Source organism: Lipotes vexillifer, unplaced genomic scaffold (assembly GCF_000442215.2).
Source record: "Lipotes vexillifer unplaced genomic scaffold, Lipotes_vexillifer_v1.1 scaffold47, whole genome shotgun sequence".
NCBI classification, from domain to species: domain Eukaryota; kingdom Metazoa; phylum Chordata; class Mammalia; order Artiodactyla; family Lipotidae; genus Lipotes; species Lipotes vexillifer.
The window spans coordinates 888,423-914,463 of NW_006791298.1; the positions used below are offsets into that span (position 1 = coordinate 888,423).

Here is a 26,041-nt window from a genome sequence, read left to right on the forward strand (position 1 = left end):
TATTTTTTTAAACTAACCGACCAACTACTAGCCCCAAGAGTATTGGATAGGAATGCCTCTACTCTATTTCTTGTTCATATACTTTTCAGAGATTTAGAGATGTTCTGGTGTTTTGTTTTGTTTTGTTTTCCTAACAAGGGAAATTAGAGGGAATTTGCAGATAGGGTTCATATGTTGGGCTATGAGACTTGTAAAGGGCCAAGACCTGAAATTATGATGTGGAAGTTGATATGCTGAGGTCGGTCAGTTCCTTAAAAAAAAAAATCAGTCCAGCCAGAAGATGTTCCAGGTGGTCTGATTTTGGGTGGTAGCTTAGTGGAGCAGTGGACAACATGTAAGTCTAAGTGGCAGAAGGTGAGAGTCCCCAGAATTGGGCAGAACCAAGAAATAGAGTCCATGGACAGGTGACACTAATCCAGGCAGGTGGTTAGCATCAGAGAAGTCTGTCATCAGGTAGCAGGGTTCCAGGTGCTAACCTGGATTTCAGGGCCAGAATTTCATTCTCGGGAAGCAGGTAAGGAAAAGCACATCAGTATCTCCAGTTCCAGACGAGCCAGGGTACTTGACCGAACGGTGAAGGTGGAGTTTACCTGTTGGAGAACATGGCACAGATTGCTGGTACCAGAGTTGGAGCGTGAGGTCAGAGGCTAGGGGGTGGCTTAATGCTGAGGCCCCTGGGGAAGTTGTGTTTCTCAGAGCCCCTCCTGTCTCTGGAGGATGGATGCGCTTACAGATGGGGACTGTTACACTATTGGACATCAAATGGCTTACCTAGGGGTGGCAGAGAGCCAGGTGACGACTTCAAGTGTTCAAATAAGGAAGAAAATAAAATAGTTCTGTGTCTGTCTTCTTGAAGACAAAACCCAATAGCCAAAGGACTGAGAGTTTTACCAAAAAAACTGCTGTTTTTGAAAGAACGGTGGAAGATGCATCTGCTTCCAGTGTTAGATTAACCATACCTAAATAAGGTAAACTCTTTGTCTTTCATTGTTGTTTCTGTTGTCTGTCCTGTCATCTAGTATTGCCTGGCACCAAAAAAAGCAAGGAATAATTGTTGGCTAATTTGATCTATCTGGATGGCATTTGTAATTGAGATTCATCCTTTATTAAAGCAAGTGCAGGCATTATTACTATTTTTAAAAATATCTACTTACTATTTTTGTAAGTTTGTTTTCTGGGTTTTTTTTTTTTTTTTTACTAGTTTGTTGTTGCCGGTGGTGGTTTGGTGGTGTTCTACAGTGGGGCCTACTTGTAGCTCAGCTAAGGTGTTTGAGTCAGACTTTTTAAGCATAAAAGTACTTTGCATGGTTTTATTTCAAGTGTATCAATTACGTCATTTGTGGCACTGAAAGTGAGATTGTAATTCCCAGAGCGCTGGGACAGTTCATTCAAAAGTTAGCCCACCTATGTTTATAGTAGTTCTCTGTAATATAATTATAACTAATTTCCACTGTTGTTTGTGGAGAAAACTGTAGACTATAATTATGTGTTAGCACTTTTTAAACAGCTCCCTGCATTGTCATATTATTTTAAATGGGCTCTGCTTTAAAATAACCTTTCATGCTTTGATTTCAAGAATATAGCTTACATGGGTCTGTAGTTAGCAAAATACAAGGATCTAGCAAATCATAGAGAGTCAACACAACTGTGGAAGCATGTGTAAAACGTTTCTAGCACTGCCCTAGGTTTAGAGGGGAAGATATGGTGGGCGGGGGGAGTAGAAATTCCTTGTCCTTTAACAGTCGATCAGCCCTGTTGGATAGGCAAGATATTACACAGAATAGCTAAGCCCCCATTGTGGAAAAAAAAATGCATAGTAGTTACACAAATGTAAAAATGCTACACGCGAAACATATTGTATTTCATTTTTGTGGTCCACTCATAGGAATCTCAGAGCAGAATTAGAATAAAGTCCCATGTCCCAGAATTAAGGGCAGCAACACCATTTTATCTCTTGGCAAATGTTGCCTGTATCGTCCTCAAATGGCAGATATCTGCATATAGTTAGTCATCTGGACACACCCTTCCCCTGCTACATTTCATCGCCATACTAGTAATAGAATTTTAGTGTTGGTTTAAAAGACAGGCTGCCTTAAAGCAGATTGCATAGTTTGCACACTGTGAATTGTAATTAAAGTGTAAGGGGTGCTTATTATGTCAACAACTGGCATGAGAACCCCAGAGCAGCAGGTGACCCCGAGCATGTGACGTTTGTGACAGCTAGGATCCCCTTTCCACTGGCTTAGCAATCTGAAAGTCCAAATTGAAAGAAGCCCAGAGGCTGTATATTTCATTAGATCCCAGGGGAAGTGCAGGATACAGCTTCCTTCTGTTTTCCTGGGAGGTCGCCAGAAAGTTTGTGGAGCTCTGTTTCTGTCAGAGACTCAAAAGAGAAAAGCAAAAGCACACACAGAACAAAACAAAACACCATACACACCACAAAACCATCCACCAGTCACCCCCAGGACCATAGATTTGACATTTCCCACAGTCTCTCGGAGACCACAGTGTTGCTGTGTCAGCAGTATACCCCTTGATTTGAATTGTTTGAAAGGAAGGCTCCATGTTCTAGCATTTAAAAAATGTTTAAGCTTCCATATGCGGTGATTCTTTTGGTATAAAGCCATGAAAAATTATCAAGTACAGATATCATATGATTTGCTTTAAATACTTTTGCATTATGCATTACATTCTCCTCACCTTCTAGGATGGGGCAGAAGTCCGAATTTAGAAAGATGAAACCACACGAATAATAAAGGAAACAGACCAAGGAGACATGCCATATGTATTTCAGTTCTTACTGTGATGAGTAAACCATTTGAAATGTGGTCACATGAAAGGAGTGCTACTTTAGGAGGCTCGGATCCTTTTAAAAGTAGATTTTTATGGTATTCCATAGTGGGTACAGACCCCCACTAAGGTTCTAGTTCTGGTGGAAGCTTTTGATCTTGAGTCATCTTGGGACCTGACTCACAGTTGCTGGGGTGAGCAAAAAGGTGTCTCTTTTTTCACCTCACGTTGGATGGCAGGCTTCTTACTGTCACGGAGTTTCCATAGCACAAAAAAATGGAAACTATGGTACTTTGTCGCTTAGTTTTGGTAACCCAGATCTTTTGGAAGTTGATTTTTCATTTGGGACTCAAGCTTCCTACATGAACTGATGGGCTGTGGCTTCTCTGCCCCCAGGAAAGCCAGGTGTAAGCCCAGCAGGAAGTATTGCTGGCCCTGTAGATACTGAGCATACCTTTTAATCCCTAAGTGTTATTAAATTTAAACCAGAAAAGAAGAACTCTGTGAACCTAGACTCCACTGTTTTTGTGCGTTTTATTTTTTGGTCAAGAAAGAAAGGTTAACAAGTCGCTGTTTGTAAGCTTGCGTATGACTGTGTGTGTGATCTTATTCTAGCCTGGGAAGAGAACCTCAAGGCTTGAGAAAAAAAGTTGCGCCGTTTTTATAAATTTGGTAAATAAAATAAAACCTTCCAACTTTACAGCTGCATTCAAGTATTGTAATTAAGGGAGTACCAGTTATTTTTTAAATTCTAATACACCTATTTTAGCAAATTTGCAAAGAATTAATTTCTTTGTATTTATGTTTTTCAAGGTCAGTTCCTTTATTCAGCCAGAGGGAAATCCAATATCCTTAGCAGAATTTTACCTCAGTTTCCCAGAGAGATGAGAGAAGAATAGATTAGGCGTGGAATGTGACAGAAATTTGTCTGTCTGTGCTGCCCAAGATTAGCTAACTAATCATCAATTTCTGTAGCAATGTAAGCGTAGCGCGCGGAGGTTAAAAAAAACTGTCCCAGGTCATGAATTTTCCATTTTTTACTTAGCTTCTAAGTGAAGCTTTTAATTTTTTCTCTCTCATTGTGTTATGTGAATACTAGTTCCTTAATCTTTATTCTTAGTTTATCATCCTTTATCATACGTCCTTACCTGCCTTGAAAGTCTGCATTATATTATCATCTGTACAAGATCACATCACTTTATGGATATTCTAAATATAGTCTGTTAATACATAGTGCCTGATAAAAGGTGAATATATAGAAAATAAGCCATTTTCAGAACTTTTGGCTAATTTTAGAAACCGCATTCTCAACTTTAGGCCAGGTTTTAAAAAAAGAATTTAAGAGTATCTGAACTTATGTCTACATCAAGCCAAAGATAAATAGGGTGTGTCAAACTGGCCATAATTCCTATCAGAATTGGTCTTCAGCCTAACATTTTCAACACAGTTTTAATATTGGTCTTCTGAAATGCATGCTAGAATGAAAACCAAAAAGGAATTTTAACATCTTATTTTCGATTATCTAAATGAAACTTTCGATGTCTTTTTTTTTTTATTAACTGTAGTTACTGTTCTCTTACTGAGAGAAGCTTTACTGATACACGAGTCCAAACATGGTTATGTCACTCCTTCACATACTTAGTAAAGTGTTCTTGCTCTGTGATACATATCAAGGAGTCTTTAATTATGAAATCAGAAATGGCAGAAGCCTATCATCACATACTGCAGGAATTTTCTATAGTAGGAACCTAAAAGATTTACATTAAACAAAATTTGTAAGCTTAGCCTTACTTTTCCTACTACAGATAATAGGAAATGTTTTTAAAGACTCTGGTCCCAGTATATTTGCAAATAATTGTCAGAATTGTCTCATGATTTGAGTAATCTGCTTCCCTTTTAAATTCTAACTTTTTGTTTGTTCATGTTTCAAATATTAAATTATCTGATACAGTTATCGTGGGCACTAGACAAGCCATTTGCCCATCTCTGATAGAGAGGGGGAAGTCTTTCCCTTATATGTAGCCATTTCAGGAATTTTAGCCTTAATTGAAAAACCCTGCATGTTTTCTAACTGTACTTTGTTTCTGCTAGGAGATAGAAAAATCTATAGACCGTCTCTGGGATAACCCTTGCTTAAAAGTCTTGCCCAGACTAGCCTCTCCCCTCTATTCCTCTAGTCAAGGTCACTTATTGAGCATTTACTATGTGCAAGCCTTTCTTTAAACGTGTGCCCTCAAGGGCTTGCAACTTGTTGGTAGGGCAGGTGGGGATTATACACACGGAGAAATGAAATAGAAGCTGAGCCCTGTTCTTAGTAACCAGGCTGTAGGAAGCCAGAGGAAGGAGGGATTAATTCTGCCAGGGGGAAGGGAAAGGATCCTGTCTTCATCTTCTTCTACACTGAATTATCTTCTAAATTCAGGACAGGGATCTGTGCTGTATAAATGTGACTAACCGGCATCGGAAAAGAAGGCAATTACTTTCTGTGCCTAAGTGGGTGTTGACAAAAACAGAGGGTAAAAGCAAAGACAGAACTCTATAAATTGACTGAAATCTTTTCAGATATTTGACAGGAAGCTTTGGGTAAAATGTTAGAGTTTTAATTACTGTATTTTAATGGCAGCTGAGAGTTAATAAACCCAATGGGCACTTGGCCTGGTCATCAATGTGTGGTTGCCATACAGTTGAGAATAGTAGTGTGGGCTGGGCTGTGCAATACCAGTGGGTTAATCAACTTTGCGATAGTCTGTCACTCATTCCTCAGGCAGGGGGACATTTGAGTTTGCAATAGGTCATCCTGTGTTGCAGTTTTGTGTTTTAAATGTAGCTAAGTTTGAGCCTACAGAAAAAAAAATCAAGAAAATGGAAGTGGTGAGGTTTTTTTTAACTAAGGAAATTCGTTCAGTCAAGGCAGAGGGCCAGTTTGAACCATGTAAGCCTGAGACATCTTTCACAGGGGGCTGTGTGCCCTTTCAGTGTTCTACTTTGCTTTGCTTCTAAAGACATGATGTCTGTTTTGCGTAAAATTTCTCGGAAAATATTTGTACCCATTTATTTTCTTTTCTCAAGGAACTTGCAAGCAGATCTTGCAGTGTGGTGAGCACACACACATTTTCTCTCCCCATTGGTGCCGTCCTGTCCAGGGCACCGCGCGGACTTGCGGTGGGTGATTCTGCAGAGGATGCCCGGCAGCTCCTGGGCCTGCAGGCTTCCTGGAACCTAGGTGTTGGGAGCCCAGAGCTTGTGAGTCTCCTGTTCATGGCTCTGTCTCCAGGGCTCACAAGAGTGCTGGGCACACAGTAGTTGCTTGATCCATATTTGTTGGTTTTATCTGTGGAATGATATGCTGACTAAATGATGAGAGTATATTATTAAGGAATTTCAGTTGAGTTTCCATTTCCTCGGTTGCTAGATTTGTAATATTTTAATCAGCATATGTCAACATTTTAAAAATTATTTCAGATTTATCAGTGGCATCTGAAGTTCCACTTACTCTTTTGCAATCACTAGTTTCTTGGGACATACAATTCTTAGGAAAAACTGACTTAGACTACAAGAATTTAGGAATTTTAGGGGAAAGCTAGAGCTCATTTACTTTAATAGCCCTAAAGATGAGAAAAATGAGACCCAGGTTTACGGAGCATTTAACAATCAATTCTGGATCCCAGATTTCCTGATTCTGAACCTGGTGTTCTTTTTTTGGATATTAACCCAAATACCTTAAAGCTTTTCCTCTCTGTTGCTCTCACTTTTGATCTCTCATTTGTGAATACTTTCTTTAGACCAAACAGGGAATAATAAAGTACTCCAGGAGAGGGGAACTCAGAGGTGAACTTCACATGGAAATGTTACAGGCCTGCTGCAAGGTGCAGCCAACAAAAAAAAGCGAGCTGGCAATCTGCCTTCCATGCAAAGGTTATTTTTCTTATTACAACAAAACTAATTAGTGGATTTTCTAATGTAAGAAAATGTTGCTGTTAGTAAAAGTTTCCTCTGTGCCAGAAAGCAGATGGTGGCAGTGAACAGTGTTTTCTTTTGCCAGGTTTTGTATATGCTTTCTAAACCTGCAAGAGATTTTGCTTTTCCAGATTCAGATTTCTGATCTTTTTTATTTTTAAACAGAAATAGAAACTTATATTTAAATGTACTTGCATCATGTGGTCTGTTTGACATATCATGGTTCCTTGAAAATGTTGAGTAACATTTGATGTTCTGCATGAGTTTCTTCTCGAAGAGTCTTGGGACTTTTTAATGTTGTGCTATACTTTCCTTACGGAAATCCAGAGGTCGTGCTTTGAGAGCGCCACAGTAGGGAGTTTAGGTGGGGTTATGAAAAGAAGTGTAGCAGATTTTCTTTATGTGGCAAAAGAAAAAAAAGAGTTTCTTTTTTCTTATTTTGGTTTTTTGTTTTTTGCTTCCAATCACTGTGTAAATACCAGCTTTTCTCAGTAAAGTTCCTTAGAGCCTGCCTCTATTCATGATGACGTCAGGGTTTGTATACAATTTTGAATAATTCATTTCCCTTTCTACTGCCGGTGAGATGTTACACTCTTCCTGCTAATTTAAAATAGTCTTTTTGCCTAATGTTTTTTATGAAATTCCTTCCAAATAGGTTTGTTCAAAGTCTTCCCCTTTGAAGTCTAAGCATGTCAGGACAATACCAACATGGCGGCATTTTGTTTTAAGTGCTTTCTGATTTTAAGACCAGGTGGGAGAACATGTGACTACAATAGTGTGATGTGAGGCTGTTTTGTATGATAAAAACTTAAGACTCTGTTGACTAAGACTTTAGAAAATTTCCCCTTTCTACAGGACATCCATTTAGAGGAGAAAAGGAAATCATTAAATTGTTAGATGGGTTGCTGAAGTATAGAATAAAGGTGGAAAATGAAAACCAGCCCAGTGATTTTTTTTTTTTTTTGGAGATCATTTGGATAAATATAACAAGAAATTATTGCCCCAAAGTTACTAAATGGGAAAGAATTATGAAATTCTGTGCTGTTTTTGGAGGTGGTAGCCAGACTTAAAGGAAATAACGGAGGCCTTCATCCCTTCTTTTACAGCATTCCCATGTTAAGCTCTGCTATTGTTCCAACCATCCCCCAATACAAACCAGATAATTGAGAGACACCATGCAGGTATTATGTCACCTTTAATTCCTGAATAAACTCTGTTTTTTTTTCTTGTAACTTTCCCCAGATCTGTTGCAAATAAGATTTCCTGTCTCATTTGAAGAGCTGCTATTTCTGACCCCTGTTCAAAGATGCCACTTGTTTTGTTACTGCGATTTTTTTTCTTTTTACTATTTCTTCTTTTTCTTTGTTTTCCCCACTTATAATTTGTTTTTAATCTTTTTTTCTAGTAACCAAAAAATAAAATAGGACAGTTTAGAAGGGCCACTGAGCCATTTCAACCAAAAATGATTTAGTCACCTTTTATTCTTTGCTTATCTTTCTTATTTATTTATTTATTATTCATGGCTGTGTTGGGTCTTCGTTGCTGCATGCAGACTTTCTCTAGCTGTGGCGAGCAGGGGCTACTCTTTGTTGCGGTGTGTGTGCTTCTCATTGTAGTGGCTTCTCTTGTTGCGGAGCATGGGCTCTAGGAGCACAGGCTCAGTAGTTGTAGCGCACGGGCTTAGTTGCTCCACGACATGTGGGATCTTCCCGGACCAGGACTCGAACCCGTGTCCCCTGCATTGGCAGGTGGATTCTTAACCACCAGGGAAGTCCCATTCTTTGCTTACCTTAATATTGTAAATATGAAAAGACAGAGGTGATATTGAAATCACTCTGAACCCCAGGTTTGGGCCTTGGCTACGTGAATGCTGCAGGGGGTTAAACATTGCTTCAGGAAGCTCAGCAGGGATAGGGTGTAGGGGTGAGTTGGGGTAATAATGGGGTATGATTGGCAGGTAGAACTGCTCGATTTTTTTTTTTTTTTTTTTTTGCGGTATGCGGGCCTCTCACTGTTGTGGCCTCTCCAGTTTGCGGAGCACAGGCTCCGGACGCGCAGGCTCAGTGGCCATGGCTCACGCGTCTAGCCGCTCTGCGGCATGTGGGCTCTTCCCGGACTGGGGCACGAACCCGTGTCCCCTGCATCGGCAGGCGGACTCTCAACCACTGCGCCACCAGGGAAGCCCTCGATTTTGTTCTATACGCTGGTGCTCCAGCTTCCCCTTGTCTGTAGGCTTCCACCGTGACCAAAAAATTGAAAAAGCCATGGAACCCAGAGATTCATCATTTTTGTTAAATAGAGAACAAACAGATAAACCATTTCCTATTTGTAGAAATCTCCACCTCCTCTCTCCTCCCCTAATAGACTTACGAAAACGTTCTCAGAAACACTCCATGTTACCACCACTGGTGGAGATTGGGGGGTTGGGGAGAATAGCTACTCTTAAAAAAACAAGTAATAGGGCTTCCCTGGTGGCGCAGTGGTTGAGAGTCCGCCTGCTGATGCAGGGGACACGGGTTCGTGCCCCGTTCTGGGAAGATCCCACGTGCCGCGGAGCGGCTGGGCCCGTGAGCCATGGCCGCTGAGCCTGCGCCTCCGGAGCCTGTGTTCCGCAATGGGAGGGGCCACGACAGTGAGAGGCCCACGTACGGAAAAAACAAACAAACAAGTAATATACACTTTAATAAACGATCCAGAGTTGAATGAGTGGAATTCTTAGTAAACATTATGAGCTACCTCAGATCTGAATAAAAGCTCACAATGCCTTGCACACAGTAGGTGCTAAATGTTTGATGAACTGAAATAAGCTTCTTCCCCTAGGAATCACTAATTATTAGTCATTCTTTAGAGTGACAGTGGCTCTTGAAAAGTGAATCAGAATGAAGTTCCAGTCACCCACTTAGACTTTTTCATCAGGAGCAGGTGTTGAAGATAGCACCTCTATTAGAAACTTTCCAGAAAACATGATTTTTTTTTTAAATCAAAATAAATCCAGGTGGCAAATAAGAAACTTTTGTTGTTGTTGTTGTTGGTACGCGGGCCTCTCACTGTTGTGGCCTCTCCCGTTGTGGAGCACAGGCTCCAGACGCGCAGGCTCAGCAGCCATGGCTCACGGGCCCAGCCGCTCCACATCATGTGGGATCTTCCCGGACCGGGGCACGAACCCGTGTCCCCCACATCGGCAGGCGGACTCTCAACCACTGTGCCCCCAGGGAAGCCTGAAACTTTTTTTTTAAAGCACATCCCAAAGATAGTTCATTTGCCTAATCCTATGTAAACTATTACTAGACATTTTATGGAAGACAGTTTAATTTTAGGATTATTACTAAGCAAATTACTCATCCATACTGAGTTACTGAAATGGAAAATACTTATCCCCCCCTTCAACATAACCACAGAAAAGAATGTACATTGCATCCTAAAATGAAAATAAAAATGACAGATAAAATGAACTTCAGGTGAAGGTGAAAGCACATAAGCTCAACTGGCACCTAACTGGGTTTATGTGGGTAGGACCCCATGATCTGTGGTGAATTTCTGAAAGCTTTTCTGGATTCAAAGCTATGTAAGTAAATTCATGTGTTTTAATTATCTAGGTTTGTTTTTTTCTTTTTATGTAGGGTGTTTGCAGTTTTCTCATTTGTATCAACTCACACATTTTTGAAATTTTATAATTTAGTATAGTTTTGGTTATAGATTAAAGTTCACTGACTGATCTTTTTAGCATGTTTAACTGCTCCATGGTATAAAGATACACAGAACTTGATGGCTTCCAAGTGTGGTTCAAACATCCAAAGCACTTGAGATTAGCACCATGTGAAGAAATTTTAAAATATTGTACTGCAATTAATTTTAAATAACTTAGCACTGCATATGTCAGGGAGAAAGCCATGATAGAATCCAAATGGAAACTCCTAAAAGTGAAATGATTCAGTACATTTAAATCATTTTATCTATCATAAAGACATAGAAGCAAAACATATATGATTATTTCTACTTGCAAAATGCTTGGGTGAATTTCTAGAGAATCAGCTATCACTTGAACTTTGTTATGCTGCTGTGGGAGTCAGAGGACCAGTTTTTGGTTGACCAAATGATAGCTCCCTGTTTTCATGCATATTTGTTAAAAGTCCAGAGACGCAAGTTGTTAGGGAAAAGTTATTGTCAATGTGGAAACTGAAAACACATTATTAAAAATATATATGTTTTACATTACATATTATAACAACACAGGGATTATGGGCGCCAACCCTCCACACAGTCAAAAATCCTCATATAACTTATAGTCATTGCTCAGTGTATGCCGTTCTTCTGTATTTGCGGTTCCACATCGGCAGATTCAACCAACCATGGATTGTGTAGTACTATAGTATTTACTATAGAAAAAAACCTGCTTATACAGTGAACCCGCACAATTCAAACCTGTGTTGTCAGTGGTTGACTGTATATATGAGAAGGTATATCTAAAGTATTTTTGAGAAAGTATTGTCCTCAATACTAGTCTAAGACCTAGGACCTAGGCTAAATTCTTCAAGGATACCTTATGCGGTAGCTCCTGAAACAGAAAGTTTCCTGGTGTTCTGAATTACATAATGGGTTAAGAAATAAAAAGAAAACACTGTTTATTGGCTCCTGTAGTCAGGACTGGCCAAGTCACTGAAGATAAACATTTACAATTCATAGTAGGGTATTTGTCATCATTTATAAGGTAAAGAAGAGACAGTCTGACTTATAATGATTATTGAACTCATGTTATTTCTAGTTGTATTTATGATCAGCAGCTAATATCACCCAGTCCCTTTTGATGAAATGTGGGTCCCAGCCTTGAATACAGCCAGAAGACCAACAACCTGATTGCTAATGATCTGTTTCAAATTAGAACTCTAGGGCCGGAAACAACCTTTACGGGTGCCTAACCCCCCTCATTTCTGGTCCTGAATCTAGGACCAGAAAGCCAAGCCTATGAGTCCCATAAGGTCTGTTCTCACCACATGGGATATACCACCATCCAGTCATGCAGTCTCCCCAAAGCCAGAAAATTTACCCCCAAACATCTGTTGACATCTCCCAAGATAGGCCCTATTGTATTTCATGGCCCTGAAAGAGCAATTCTTTCACCCTCTTCAATTCCATTTCAACAAATATCTGTTAGTACGTATATGTCCTAGATACCGTGCTCTGTGCAGTAAGAATAATGAGACAAGAAATAAAAGTAAGTAGTCAATGTGATTCTTTAATCAGTTTCTATACATTAGCAAACGTATGCAGTGTACAGTTAGGGTTATAGCTGCTATAATTTACAAGGCATTTTAAATCATGCCATTCAGTTCTCATAATCTTGAAAGTCAGGCATTTGGAAGATGAGTAAATTGAAATTCAGAGAAGTAAAGGGGCTTGCCTAATTCCACAAAGCAAATATAAATGGCCAAGAAGGGACTCAAGCTCAGGTTTTCTAACACCAAGTCCTCTACCTTTTTCAGTGTACCACAGCCACCTTTGTTAAACAGTCATTTCTGTTAAAGGGAGTACACCAGGCCTGATTAGGAATATTGTCTATGAAATTGTTTCTAAGGGGGAAAAAACATGATTTTTAAAAACCATTTTGATGTTTTACACCATTCCCAACAATGCTAACTATGCAGTAATATACCTTCATCTTTCACTTGAAAGGACTCTGCCTAAACCTCTCTATATCTTACTAGAAAAGTTAATCCCAACCATCCATTCCTGGGTGCTAGCCTAGCACCCAGGCTACTGTAAATTCTGTTACAAGGCTACACTTAGTGGTACAGTACTGATTGCGAATGGTAAGAGAATAAAAGCCATTACAAATGTGCACAATAACATGTTGCTGTACATTAATTTTACCAGAGGACAGGACTTAATCAAGAGGGGATGCCACAGAACCTTGATTTTATTATCGTTATTCTGACTGACTGAGAGATCCTTGAGAGCAGAGACCTTGCTTTTTTAAATTTTTATCACCATGTACGCAGGGAGAAAGGCTCATAGTAGATGCATTGATGAATGCCTGAATTAATGAATGGAACAAGTAAGCCCAAAGACAAGGAAGTTAAAAGGAAGCAGTGCTTTTTCAGGAGACTCTTCCAGTATCATTTTCCCCTTTGGTTTGGCGTCATGGTCTGAACATTGGAGCACTGCAGAATCCCAGGTTTCTCCAAAAATCTCTAGCTAACACTGGCGTTGGGACTCACAAACACACTGATAGTCCTGTTTTCTCAAAAGCTTCAAGGGGGTGGGGGGGAAAGGAAAGAAAGAAAGAAACAAAAAAACCCAAACTTCCTGATTTACCCAACCGCAGAATCTTCAGCCTTCTCATTAAGGCGTCTGCATTTTTTAGGCAAATTGTTACTATGCCATTCTCATCATCTTCTTTGACAGCATTATTCTCCGGTTATGGATATGACATGGTCCAGTGATTTGATTTATGAGAGTTTGGTTGTTTAGTCAGTGGATTGAAATCTCTTCCACCATGCTTTCTCCCTGTGTCCCAACCCTTCCCTTCCCACCCCCCACCAATTCTTAATTCCCTTTCCTCCTTTTTTCCTTTCCAAGCAGGAAAATGTCACAGTAAACCCCACTACCTTGTCATCCAAAATTCCATGGGAACTTTCGCTCAGGGGGTCTTCTTCTTGAGGCCTTCACCTTACTTTTAGACAGTTGTCATTATCTTTGTATAAAGGTCATAGCTAAATTGAATAAAAGGAAAGCTGTGTTTTCCTGTCGATGCACAAAGGCAGTATTGACTTCCCTAATCCAGTTTGCTGAGGGGTGAGAGAATTAAATTAGATATCTAAGCACAGAAATTGAGAGCCTTTGAAAACAAAGATAAGGAGACAAGACTGTATTTTCCCTTTTCCTGGGAGCTCTGGGCTCAAGATTTTGCAGGTGTGTCATCTGATCCATGGCTTGCATCGATCAAAACTGTGCCAATGCATATTTAATTAGCAAGGGGACTCTGGATGCATTATAGCCATCATCCCTATATTGAATGGACTGTCAGACTTTCTGCACACTTCTCCACCCCTACCGTCCCCTCAACCCGTGCCCCCTCCCTTGCCTCCTTGTTTGGGAAGCTTCTGCATTTTGTCTGAGCAGCTAAAAAGTTTCTTTGTTTTTAGCTGCTGATGCATACAGCACCACTGAGGAGAATACAAACAAGTAGAGTCCTAAAGTGTTTATTTTGTCTAGGAAGACAAGCTCAACCAATTTGATGCCTTTGGTAAGATTTTCAAACCCCATAGAAAACCAACAAGAAAGATAAAAAGAAATACACTTTTCAACTCTTCATGTATAGATTTTTTTAAAAGAGTCAGTTATATTAGGATTAAAAAAAAAAAGAGGATCCCGGGATAGATACTTTAGTAATAGAATAAAAGAATAAACATTTTACTATTATGATAGAAAAAAGTATATAAAAAACAACTCCGTGGTCTTGATCATTAGATAGGGCATGTTAGCAAATTTTTTATTTATCAGTTCAAATTGCATGGTAAAATTCACCATTCTGTCCTGAGGCTGTCGTGCCTTTAGGGAATTCAATGAGTGTAGAAAAGTTAAGAAGTTAGAGTTGGATGTATTTTTTTAAAGTTTCAAATGTTTCATAGGAACGTCTATTGGTGGGGGTCCTTAAAGTGATGGGAGGTTTGGAGTTTTGCCTCGGACAGGTTATTTCATGGGATTATGGTCACCGTTGATTTTCACACAGGTTACAAAGCCAGACAGAGTGTTGTCTGATAAACAGATGTAAGGCACCAAGTCTGCTTAGAATAAAGAGCAACAGACTGTGAGCACATATTTAGGCTTCATTTAAAGTCATCAACATAGTCTAGCTCATAGTTCTCTGTCTCTAGTCTACTTTTGAGGTAGCTTCTTGCTGGTAAAGTAACAAGGAATTTTTTTTTTCTTACTACAGTTTGCTGTGGGGACTCATGGGAAATTCATTTGCATACATCTTGTTACAAAGACTGACTACTTCCTGGCTTAGACAAAGTGTTGCCTGATAAACAGACTTAACACACAAATGTCTGTCTGGAATAAACAACGGCAAGCTGAGATTTAAATTTCCATTATCAGAGATAATCTCTTTCCCAGTATATTGGAATTAAGAACCTTTACTTTAAAACCAGGGCTGTGATGCTGATGTTTTATACCAGAATCATGTCATGTGTGGGCTGGGGTTGATTTTTTTAAAAGAAACAAAAATGTATATGGATGGGAAGATTTATATTGCAGAGGTAAAAGTACATTTCTTTTTGGGGGACCTTACAGTTTCAAAATCAGGTCTTCTTGCATTATTTTATTTGATCCACACAACAACTCTATTAAATTAGGCAAAATAGTCATTAGTGTTCCCATTTTACAGGTGAAAAAAAATGAGATCCAGAGTTAAATTATATAGCTCAGATTTTTTTAGGATTCCATCTTTGTACCTTTTCATACTTCTTTCAGTGGTGAAATATGAATGCAAAAAAAGTTAATCCTTAGAATACTAACTGAACTTAAATAGCCATGATTATCCTCAACAGAGATCATTTTATTATTTTAATGAAATTTTTTACAGATATCCAGACACATGAAAATAATGTGTATAGACTATAACTAAATTATGCATCATTTTCATTTGACACATTTGTTTTTATAGTATGAAAGTATACAGGGAGTTTTTCTACTTCCAGTTGTATAGACTGACTACATAAGTAATCTTCAAGTACATTTTCTTCTAAGAACCCCAAGAACTTACTGTTATAATTAATTTTGTTTGTGAAAAAAGTGACTCAAAAGGGGAAATTGAGCACAATTCTGATATGCAATAATGTTATACTCATGGCTTTTTAGGCAGGTCTTTGTTTACTCATGAGTGGGTAGGTAACCAGGTTGACTCACTAATGTGAGTTCTGAATTGATCAACAGATCACCATCACATGTTAACACAGCCCCTGTTATGAGAAAAACAAAATTCAAAGTGGTTATGTCAATTTTAGTTTATTTTAGTCAGAGACCCTTGTCAAAGAAAATACGAGAAATTATAAATTTAGTCAGAGTATCGTGCTTACATATCTTTTATAATCACCACATCCTTGCCATTGACTTCACTTATAACTTTGCTGAAAAAGCCGATGACGACTGGAAATCAGCCTCATGCAAAGACTGAAGGTTTAAAGATTGAGTCATTTGGTCTTTACTTTCAGAGTGACTGAATTTGTAATTTTCAGAGCTTAGAAATGATTCCCCCTCAGTGTCATAACACAACAATGGTGAGACCATTTTACTTTTTTCTCAACGTGTTAAAACTGTGTATCATTCCACAACCTCCCTGCGCACGTAGCCAAATAACACGTTTATGAGTAGGTGATAAGACAGTTGAATCACTCTTCAACCTAAACAGTCTCATCATCATACACAGCTCTGACTAAACAGATGGGCCTTGAATACCAGCATTAATGCCAAAAAATCCAATTCCTGCAAATTTAATATTTCACAAATTCTTCTTCTGGAAGGCATGTGAAAAAAAAGTTTTAAGAAAGAAAATGGTAGTCATCTAGATTATATAACGCTTTTAAGTTCCGACCCCGAAAATGCCATACCCGGGAGTGGCTAAGGGGTGGATCTCCCGAGCAGCTGGCAGCCCCCGGGGTGGTCTGGTGGAGCCCTTCCAAGTCTCCGCTGTTGTGAACACAGCCTTCCTGCTCCGATTCGCATTAGAGGATTCAAGGGCCAACGTGTACAAACTAGCCTGGTCCTTTTGGAATTAGGGTTTTCCTTCTGCCCCATCTCCCCACCTCCCTTCTGGTGAAGGATTTGCTGTGCACATACTTTGATTGCTGCGGTCATCATGACACACGCAATTCTAGCTTTACTGGGAAAGTTACACAGATCAAATTTTGTATTTTAAATACAGTAAAGATAAGACTTCCCATTTAAAGAACCATGGAGTGTTTCCATCTTCAAAGATAAGAAAACTTTTATGGTGTGACTCACCTCATAATTTGTTTTAAAAACCAGGTTATTGTGTATTTGTTTTTCATTAAGTAGGCCACAGTCATGTACATTAATTACCATGAAATATTGGTTTGATTGTTTACGGAGCTTAAAGGATTCATCCATTCTCTGAAAATGCTGATGATAACTGAAGATTTTTGGTGGTCCAGATTTAATGATAGTATTACAAAATGCTGTTTGTTCTTTGCCAGACCGTGATGGATACTGTTATATGTAGTGGATGGTATTGTATTCATCAGTTTTACTCGTAAGCCCCAGATTGTATATACATATGTGCACCTGTGAAGTGACATTCTACATCTCAAAGGTTTTTAAAATATTTCCTCACACCTCAGTCTTTAAGGTCATGGTGATACTGGAAAAAATAGACAATGTTCCTAAAGTTTATAAAGTATTACAATAATATTTCTTTTTTTTTTTTTTTTTTTTTTTTTTTTGTGGTACGCGGGCCTCTCACTGCTGTGGCCTCTCCCGTTGCGGAGCACAGGCTCCGGACGCGCAGGCTCAGCGGCCATGGCTCACGGGCCCAGCTGCTCCGCGGCATGTGGGATCTTCCCGGACCGGGGCATGAACCCGTATCCCCTGCATCGGCAGGCGGACTCTCAACCACTGCGCCACCAGGGAAGCCCACAATAATATTTCTTTTATAACTGCAGCTATGAGAGAGACTAATAAGCAAAATGTGACTATTATAGCCATTTTTCTAGATTTCCTTACTGTAGTAAACATCTTATGGTACTGAATGATCAAAATAGAGTAATTCTAAGCCTTATACTGCTAATCAGAAATAGATTTCTATAACATCATGGATGTAGGAAAATGAATCTTGGATTCTTTGGCTTGACTCTTTTGCAAACTACTCATCTTCCCAAACCTCTGTAAGAAAAAAAAGAATCTACCTAAATTTTTAAAATCTTCAAGTGCTACAATCCTAGGGGGTATTTATTATATTCAGAGTATAATCACCCTATTCCTTATTGTCTTTTACCTCAGGAATGTTCCTAACGCTTCATTTATTTGCAGGAAAGTATTCATTCCTAACTTTGCCTTTTCTTTTTCACACTATGAAAAACAACTTCATCTCTTTTTGGCGGCATTTTCACTTTCTTTCACTTGACTAACTCATTTTTCTGGATGCCTTCTGATTTCTTCGTATCACCTTTTAATTTGGGAGATTTAAAACTGACACAAAATTCTAACAAAGACTTTTCAAGCTTCATCCTTAACCAAATCAATATGCATGTAGGGAGGTTGAAGTTAGGTGAAATTATTTTTCCCCCGGAACCTGAATTTGTACTTTCATGGTCCATAGACTTTTGTTGATATCATGTTGACTGAATAGGAATTACATTGGTTTGTTTCGGGGTGGGAAGGGTTCCCCACCACTGCGTGGCTGCTCTTCTTTTATCAGCTGTTCACAACAGCAGTTGTTAGGATTTTGAGTCCCTCTTCGGGCATCAGAATAGTCCCTCTTCGGGCATCAGAATATGCTCTTATCTTTGTGTTTTTTGAATGTGTGAAATATTTCTGCCATCCATCATTTTAGCCTGCACACATTTCTGGGGGGCCTTTTATGTGTCAGACACCACTCTCAGCTCTTACTATTCTAAGGAGCCTCTTGTGGGTGTGTCGGCCAGGGGATCAGAGGAGGTGATTGTCTGCAACTTCTAAACGCTGTGCAAGATTTCCTACTCACGAGCCAGAGGGATGTGCTTCTCTCTTCCTTGCCAGGTCCCACGAAGGGGGATATGAAGCAGAAATAAAGACCTTTTCTGCCCTCCTTTTTCATTTCATAAGTCCCAGTCTGCTTTTAGGTGTGAATTTAGTATATTTTCAGTCACTGGCAATGGTTCAGCATTAGAAAGCTGAACAACAAGTGAAAATTCATCTCTTTAGTTCAGCGGTTATCAAATCCTTAGCTGGGCCAGGTACCCTTGGAAGGTACTGTGGGTAAGACTAGAGGAAGAAAGGAATTTTTTCTTATGGAGCTCAAATTCTCATAGGAGATCATTGAAGAGTACCTTAGTGCAACATAATGTAAGTCACATTGTAAGAGATGTATGGCCAATAAAAGAGGAATCAGAGAGGAAAAGTTTAATTCTGGGTCGAGCACAAGGAAGATTTAACAACGTTCCATCTTTGCATCACGCCTAGAGAACAGCAGATACATGGAAGCGATGTCCATATTTTTGCCTGACCAGTTTTACCATATTGACATGCTTTTGTCACTCTTCACCATACCAAAAGGAGTATTCTCTGAGGTTCCAAGTTGAAGGGGAGCAGAATTGAGGTTAGGGGGACTGGATCCATGCATAAGTAGCAAATCCAGTACAAGGTTTCTGTTCCTGCAGTGCACATGCTTATGGAAGCAGAGGCTAGTGTGTAGGCATTAGGATTTATTTTATTCCTTTCCCTAGTGATTATATTGATAGTGAAATATCTTTGTCTGAGTACTCCAGCAATATAGCTGTAGGCGCCATAAAAATGCATAGATAGATGACTTACCAGTTCAATTAAGAGGTCTCAATCCAGCCTCCTATACGAAAACCCTGTCAATTTTAGGTTTAAATTTCTGCTCATAAATGTTTTACAAAACAAAAGAAAAATTGCTTTTCTTTTAGGTTAGGTTGAAGTCTAAGGCTCCTTAAACAAAAAACAAATCCCTAGATGGAAAAAAACCTGATAATCCTAATATACTTCCTCACAATAGCATTTCCAACTCCATCATTTAAACACATTTTAAATTATATTCTCTTCATTGTAGTATACAAATTTTCTGGCTTTCAACCAGGGAACCAGAGAAAGTCACTGCTGTGGGAGACTCAGATACAGGAAGGGCACCCAATTCTATGCAGGTGGTTCTTTTTTTTCTGGGGCCTCTAATTATTTCAGGTGGTGGGAATCAAAAGACCATGTGATAATTGTCCACAAAAGTAAGACATAAAGTTACCTTGGCTTCTGACAAGTCTCTACCAAGTATTTAAAACAGAAAAGTAAATTAGTTGCTAACCTTCGTGATAGTGTTTTAATGCAAATGCTTAAGAAAGAGATCTTTCATTTGTATCAATTATGTATGGGTAGAAATTAATTTCTAATTCTGGTTATCTGGTCAGCTCCATACTTAACAGCATTGGTGACCTTTTGCAATACCAGAGAAAGTATCCATGTGTTCTCAGCATAGAATTGCACCAGCACTGGGTAATTTTGTTCCTTGTTGGTTCAAAATAGAAACGGCATTCAACAGCCCATGGTAGAAAATAATTACCTAAGTCTTTAGATCATTTAACTTTTCTTGTAGATCTTTGGCTTTCCCTATCCATTACCAAGATGGTGTATTTTAGTATGCAGTCCTCCGGTGGAGAACAGTATCCCCAGCTTTTGAATAAAAGTGGAGAAATTAAATTCCGTTTTCAATTTGGCTAGATGCCTTCTCCAGTGTTTGTATCTGAGCTTTCACAAGAGTGCTGCGGCCCCTTTCAGACCAACTCTGAGCTGTTTTCCTGCCGCTCAGTTATTTGCTGTTTGTTTGCTTCTTTTTCTGTGGCTTGGAATTTTAAACTTTCTTTGAACATATCTATTGCCATCTTTTGTTGCTGTTCATGTTTTCTATAACTATGCTACCTTTCTATAAATATAGGGTGACAAATGTAAAAGAAAATTTAAAAGGACAAAGGAGTCCACTTTTAGATTATTAAAACAATTGTTTGGATCACTCATTATTTTTTTACCTTAGCTTAGTATTAATAGTTAAATATCAGAAAAGTAATTGGCTATGGTATATTTAAATTAATTGAGATAAAAAATATTTTTCTTTTTGTAAAGTGATTAATCGTAAAGATATTACATCAAAAAAAAGAATATTGGCTAAGCTATCATATAGAAAGTTAGGTTTGCCAGTCTTATTCCAAAGAAAATGTTCTATTTGGCAAAATTTTATGTATCTATTCTGGGACATGATCAGAAAGAATTTTAACTTTCCCTAAGACAAACTTAGATATTTTCTTTAATTTTAATAGTGGATATTAATGGTTTAAAATTTTCTAGTACAAAAATAATGAAGGTATGCCTTTCTCCTAAAACATGTTGAATTACTTCTAAGAATGTTGAATTTGTAATTTTTAATGGCGAAATTACAGGATATTCCCTTAGAAAAAGAGAAGGTAGTCCTGCCGTGTTTTTAAATCATTTGCTATAAAAATAATGTTAATTTATGGAGTTAAAATTTCAAATGTAATCGGATATAAATTGTATTCCAATTTTCAGTGCAGACAATGTATTTAACTTTGTGGTTCATTTTGAAGAATTTTGTCTAAAGTTTTTTGACCTGTAATGCTTTTTGTTTGTGTCTTCACTATGGCTATTGTTACATTATGATAAAAGATATCACTTTGCCAGACAAATAAAAATTCAAATGTTCACATCATTTGCTATTTGAACCTTTGAATCAATCTAGAATTTTTTCTCTAGTTACCAGGTTAAGAGCATCTGAAAATTTTTAAATAGACATTTAAAAAATAGTACTTCCCAATAATTAAAATCTTCATTTGCCTAAAAGCAGGGAGCCTTTCTTAAAGTAATAAATTAGCGCTTCTCTCGACCTAGGGTCACTAGTAGTGCTGCTACTTTTTTGCAGTATCTCCAAGAAAGAGAATGCTAAAACTGTAACTCTGTTGAAATAGAATTAATATTTTCAATTTAATCACAGTTAAGTGTCATGACCTTTTGGATCTTGCATTGAACTTCTTGCTGAAATGTGGTCAAATTTCAGGCAGCCCATTCTAACCCTGTGAAGTCAAGGTAAAGTTCAGATCCAGGCTTTCCACAGATACAGAGATTTTTCTGAAACTTTTTTGTCCTTGTTATTTGATAATGTTATATATTGTTTCAAGTCTCAGAAAATGCTTTACATAAAAAACTCTCTCCTTGACATATTTTGCCTTTTTTCTCCTTTCCCCCCAAAATGTATCATAAGTATTCCTACTTCTAATTCTGTGAAATTTTTTGATCTAACTTAATTTTATCTCATCTTAAAATTAAATATTACTTTAGTTTGAATTATCTCATTTAGAAGGTAATCTGATTGAATCAAATTTTTTCATTTGAAAATGATTGTGTTTTTAAAATAAAAAATAAATGGGTGTGCAAGAACCTGTTTTTGCTCACAAGGCCTGTTAGGATCTCCCAAATGCAGCAGTACAAGAGGAAAATAATACTTACAAAGTGGGGGAGAGAGATATCTTTGAGTGATCCTGTTATTTTAAGTAAATGCACTAGAATATTAGGATTCTAGTATTTAATGGTGTTAGTCTGCATAGTCTGTTGCTGTAATACAGAGCTAAATATCAACAGAACTTGTTTCTGTTGTTTGGGTTGCTTTTATATACCAGCTTCAAAATATGTTTTGACACTTTATTATGTTCTGAATCAAGCTTCAGATGTGTGTAATGAAGGATGAAGTCTTTATCAGACTCTAGTGTATAAATAATGGAGAAGAGCCGTTTGGAAATGGTGTCTCTGTAAGAGGATGGTTTCTGAAGAGTGTCAAGTTATGATCTGGCGCAAGCCAAGCGCCACTGGAGGTGTCAACAGAACCGAGAGTCCTCTCTGAAGGCACGGGCCGCGGCCTCTCCTGCTTTTCACCCCCTGTCTTTTCTCTCTTCTTTTTTCGATCATCATGTCACTTCTGTAACGTTCTCATTCCTAGTTTCCATGCTGAACCTTTTGAGAAAGTCTGGCACCTCTGATCCACTTTCCTTCACAGACCCTGTAATTTTTGGCTGTATTTTTATGTTTTTCAGATTCAAGTCAATCTGAAAGTCCCAGCCAGCCAAGTGACGCTGACATTAAGGACCAGCCAGAAAATGGTAAGTTTACTTTGGGACTCTTGACTGCTGCTCTGAGAGTCCATGGTAGCAGCCAGCAGCCAACCAAGTACAAGGATTTTGAGGTCTGCCCCTATGGGCGGCCCACGGTAGGAACAATCTTGAGGACTCAAGGAGTTTTCTGGGCCACTCTAGCCTCCCCAAACCCTTCCCCTCAGCCACAAACCCTATCAGGGTACTCATAAGAACCTTAGTTCCCAAGAAAGTTGATTACTGTGAGAGGTGGTGTTGATTTACCAGATCAGGATCTTTTACAGCGTTAAGTGAGGCGCCAACGCCTTTTCATTTCAGTTCCTTATAAGGTGGCATGTGACCCACAATCTTCTTCACTAGTGATTTAAGTTTATTGACTGACAAGTATTTTTGAGGCCTTTTCAAAGCCTTTGCTAATTGCTTTGAGAAAATCGTCTCTGCCTTTGAAGGATTTTTCACCTCAAATTGTCTAAAATAAAACACTAAGGATACGTGACAGAATTAAACTCATCAGTTGCATAAATATATAAACTTTCCGTTGCAGAAACTTGACTAACCTAGAATACACACTTTATATATGAATCTAATAGTATCCACTAAAATACCAACTGTGTGGTATACGCACTCCAAGGACGAAAAAGGTTGTCATAGGTTAGAATTTAAGATTGAGTAAAACCATCAGTTTCAATAAAAATCCAGAAGTAAACTCGTGATACCCATGACATGCTAAACATTGTATTATACACTTTCATAGATGTCATCTCATAACATTCCAAAGTGATCTTCCCTGGTGAGAGAGCTGAAGACTCTAATGGGAACTTGACCTTGAGGGACCTTTGAGGGGAATATGGCACCGAGGCTAAAAGCTCAGGCTGTGGTGTCAGACCTGTGTTCAAAGTCTGCCTCTACTTCTTGCTGCCTTTGTAATGTTGAATAGGTTATTTACCCTCCCAGAGTATTGATTTATTCCTCATCTTTGAAGTGGTGTGGTAATAATTGTATTGACATGTTGAAGAATTAAATAAGATAATGTGTATAACATACTTACCATAGTATCTTTCATAGACTTTACACTAAAAAAGCTGGCTCTTGTTCAGTATTCCCTGTATTATTTTTCTAGTCAGTATAGTTCTACCATACATTGTTTTTCACTTACTTAGAATGACCTCATTCCTCCTGACTCTCTTCTTTTTGCTGTTCTATTTTTCCGTTTTGATCTCCTTCTGATCTTTTAGAATAGATAGGTAAACTGAATTATGTCAGTTTTGTGGGGTGGAGGATTGAGTTTACCACACTGAATATCCTATCACTGATTTCTCAGGATTCGTTTCATTTCCCAAGCCTGGGAAATTCTCTATAACATTGTTGGGCTCCCATATTAAATATACACTATCTGACTATTCCTCTCCTCAACCTGGTATTTTGGTGGTATTTTCCTTATCAAAGTCATCTTTTCACAGCAGGCATTAAAAAGAGAAAGAGAGAGAGAGAGAGAGAGAGAGAGAGACCTCTGAAGGCTTGTTTTTAGTGTCATAAACAGCTACATCTTATTTTTTGTTGACATTTTAAAGAGCGATATTTATAGATTAGTTTCATTCTTTATTTCCCACTTGACTTATAGATGATGCCTTATAGTTTCGTTAGTTTCGTTTTTTTCATATATTATATCTCTTTATAATCTGCCTGAAGTTGTGTCCAGAGATATTCGTTTTCTTTTCACCTTTAAGAGCTGGTGGGCTGCCGAGGTGTGTGGTTCACGTGTTTGGGTCTGGCCGCCCCTCTCGCAGGCCTGCGATTCATCTGTCTTCATAAAATGGCCGACAAGCTGTTCACATGCAAATATAAATTGAGAGCATGAGAGGCCTGGCATGCCTTTCTGGAGCTGCTGTAATACCGATATTGTGCGTTTCCCATTCCAAAAAGAAACGAGGATGGAGCCTGGATTTTTCGGCCAAAGGCACAGAGAGACTGGCCAAGTTCACTGTTAACCCCAGATCACTTGGTGCCACCTCAAGGATTCACGGTACCATTTGGGAAGGATCGTGTGAGTTCAAAGAAAGAATTAATATCCAGGAGAGACAGTAATAAATTCCTATGTTTCAAATTTCTATTTATTTCAGAGAAGAGCTGAAGTTGGTTCATCTTAGACAGTTCCAACTGGAGCTCAGACTAGAGGAATATCAGCCTCTTCAGTCTCCTCTTTCTGCCTTTTGTCAATCTCAGATGAAGTTATTGGAGGAAATATTTCCTCTTCCTTAAAGTCATATAATCCCTAAAGGAAAATAAATGAGGATTTCAGGACTAGGTATTTACATGCATTAGAGGACTTTCTGGGGTTGGTTTGATAAAGAGTATTCTTTCATTTTCATTACCCCAGGTTATGGAAGATGAGTTCCTGAAAAGTTCTTGTTTGTTTGTTTATTTGTTTCATTTTTATTTTTAAGAAGAGAACTCTCATAAGTATATCAACAGAACTCAAGAACTTTTGAAATCTTGGTGGATGAAGAACTGACAGACTCTGGTCTTCAAACAAAGTGGGAACTCATTATTCCTTATTTATGTATATATTCGAGGGGAAATAATATTCTTTTTATGCTAGCTCTTGAGGAGAAAGGTAATGGGAAACGAATGGTATTTTCCTAGTAAACCATGGAAAATGAGTAGACAAATGGTAACATGCTGTTTCATCCAAAACCATAAACTAGGCCATGTAACTTTACCTAAAGTGGATGCAGCTGTTTCTTCCCTGCCCAACTAGTCTGTTTTTTTTCTGTGGAATTTTTGCTTTCTTTTCTTGTACTCCCTTAAGACTCAACTGTAAAAGAAAACAAATCTTTGTCCAATTACAGTATTAGATGGGAATTTTGAAGGAATTATCTCAAGCCCAGAGATAAAATATCAGAATCTCTGAAACTCAAAACTGGTATAATATAATGATTAAAAATTCCACCTCTAGAGTCAAACAGGCCTGATTAAATAATGGTTGGGCAACTCTGAATAAGGTATTGCCCCAGTCTCAGTATTCTTATCAGTAAAATGGGAACACTAAAAGATCCTTCCTCATGAGTATTAAAATGAGAATATGCCTGTGAAACAGCATAATGCCGGGTTCGTAGTAAGGACTCAAAGAAAGGTAACTACCACCACTCTCCAGTTAAAGCTCATATCTGTAATGAGATACACATATTCAAGAGGTCAAAAGCTGGGAGCCTTGGAGTGGAAGAGGAGATAATATCAGAAATAAAGCAAGACTCTATGGAGACAGCTTTTGCAGATACCTACTGTGTTCTGAAATGTCAGGCTTAAGTCTCTTAAGTCTGTCCATAATCCCCACAGTGGCACATCTATTTCACTGTTTAGTTCTCTTCACCACATTCTGTTTATCTCCCAGGAGTTGAGAGCTACAAAAGTGATTC

The 26,041-nt window shown here is 38.5% G+C and overlaps 1 protein-coding gene across 1 annotated transcript in view; it reads left to right on the forward strand.

Moving 5' to 3' along the window:
* The window catches only part of NFIA (nuclear factor I A), a 393,295-nt gene that overhangs the window by 164,570 nt on the left and 202,684 nt on the right, over positions 1-26,041 (forward strand). Inside the window, exon 3 of the mRNA XM_007464277.1 lies at positions 22,569-22,634. Within this exon, the coding sequence (XP_007464339.1) occupies positions 22,569-22,634 (66 nt within the window). The remainder of the gene's footprint in view (positions 1-22,568; positions 22,635-26,041) is intronic.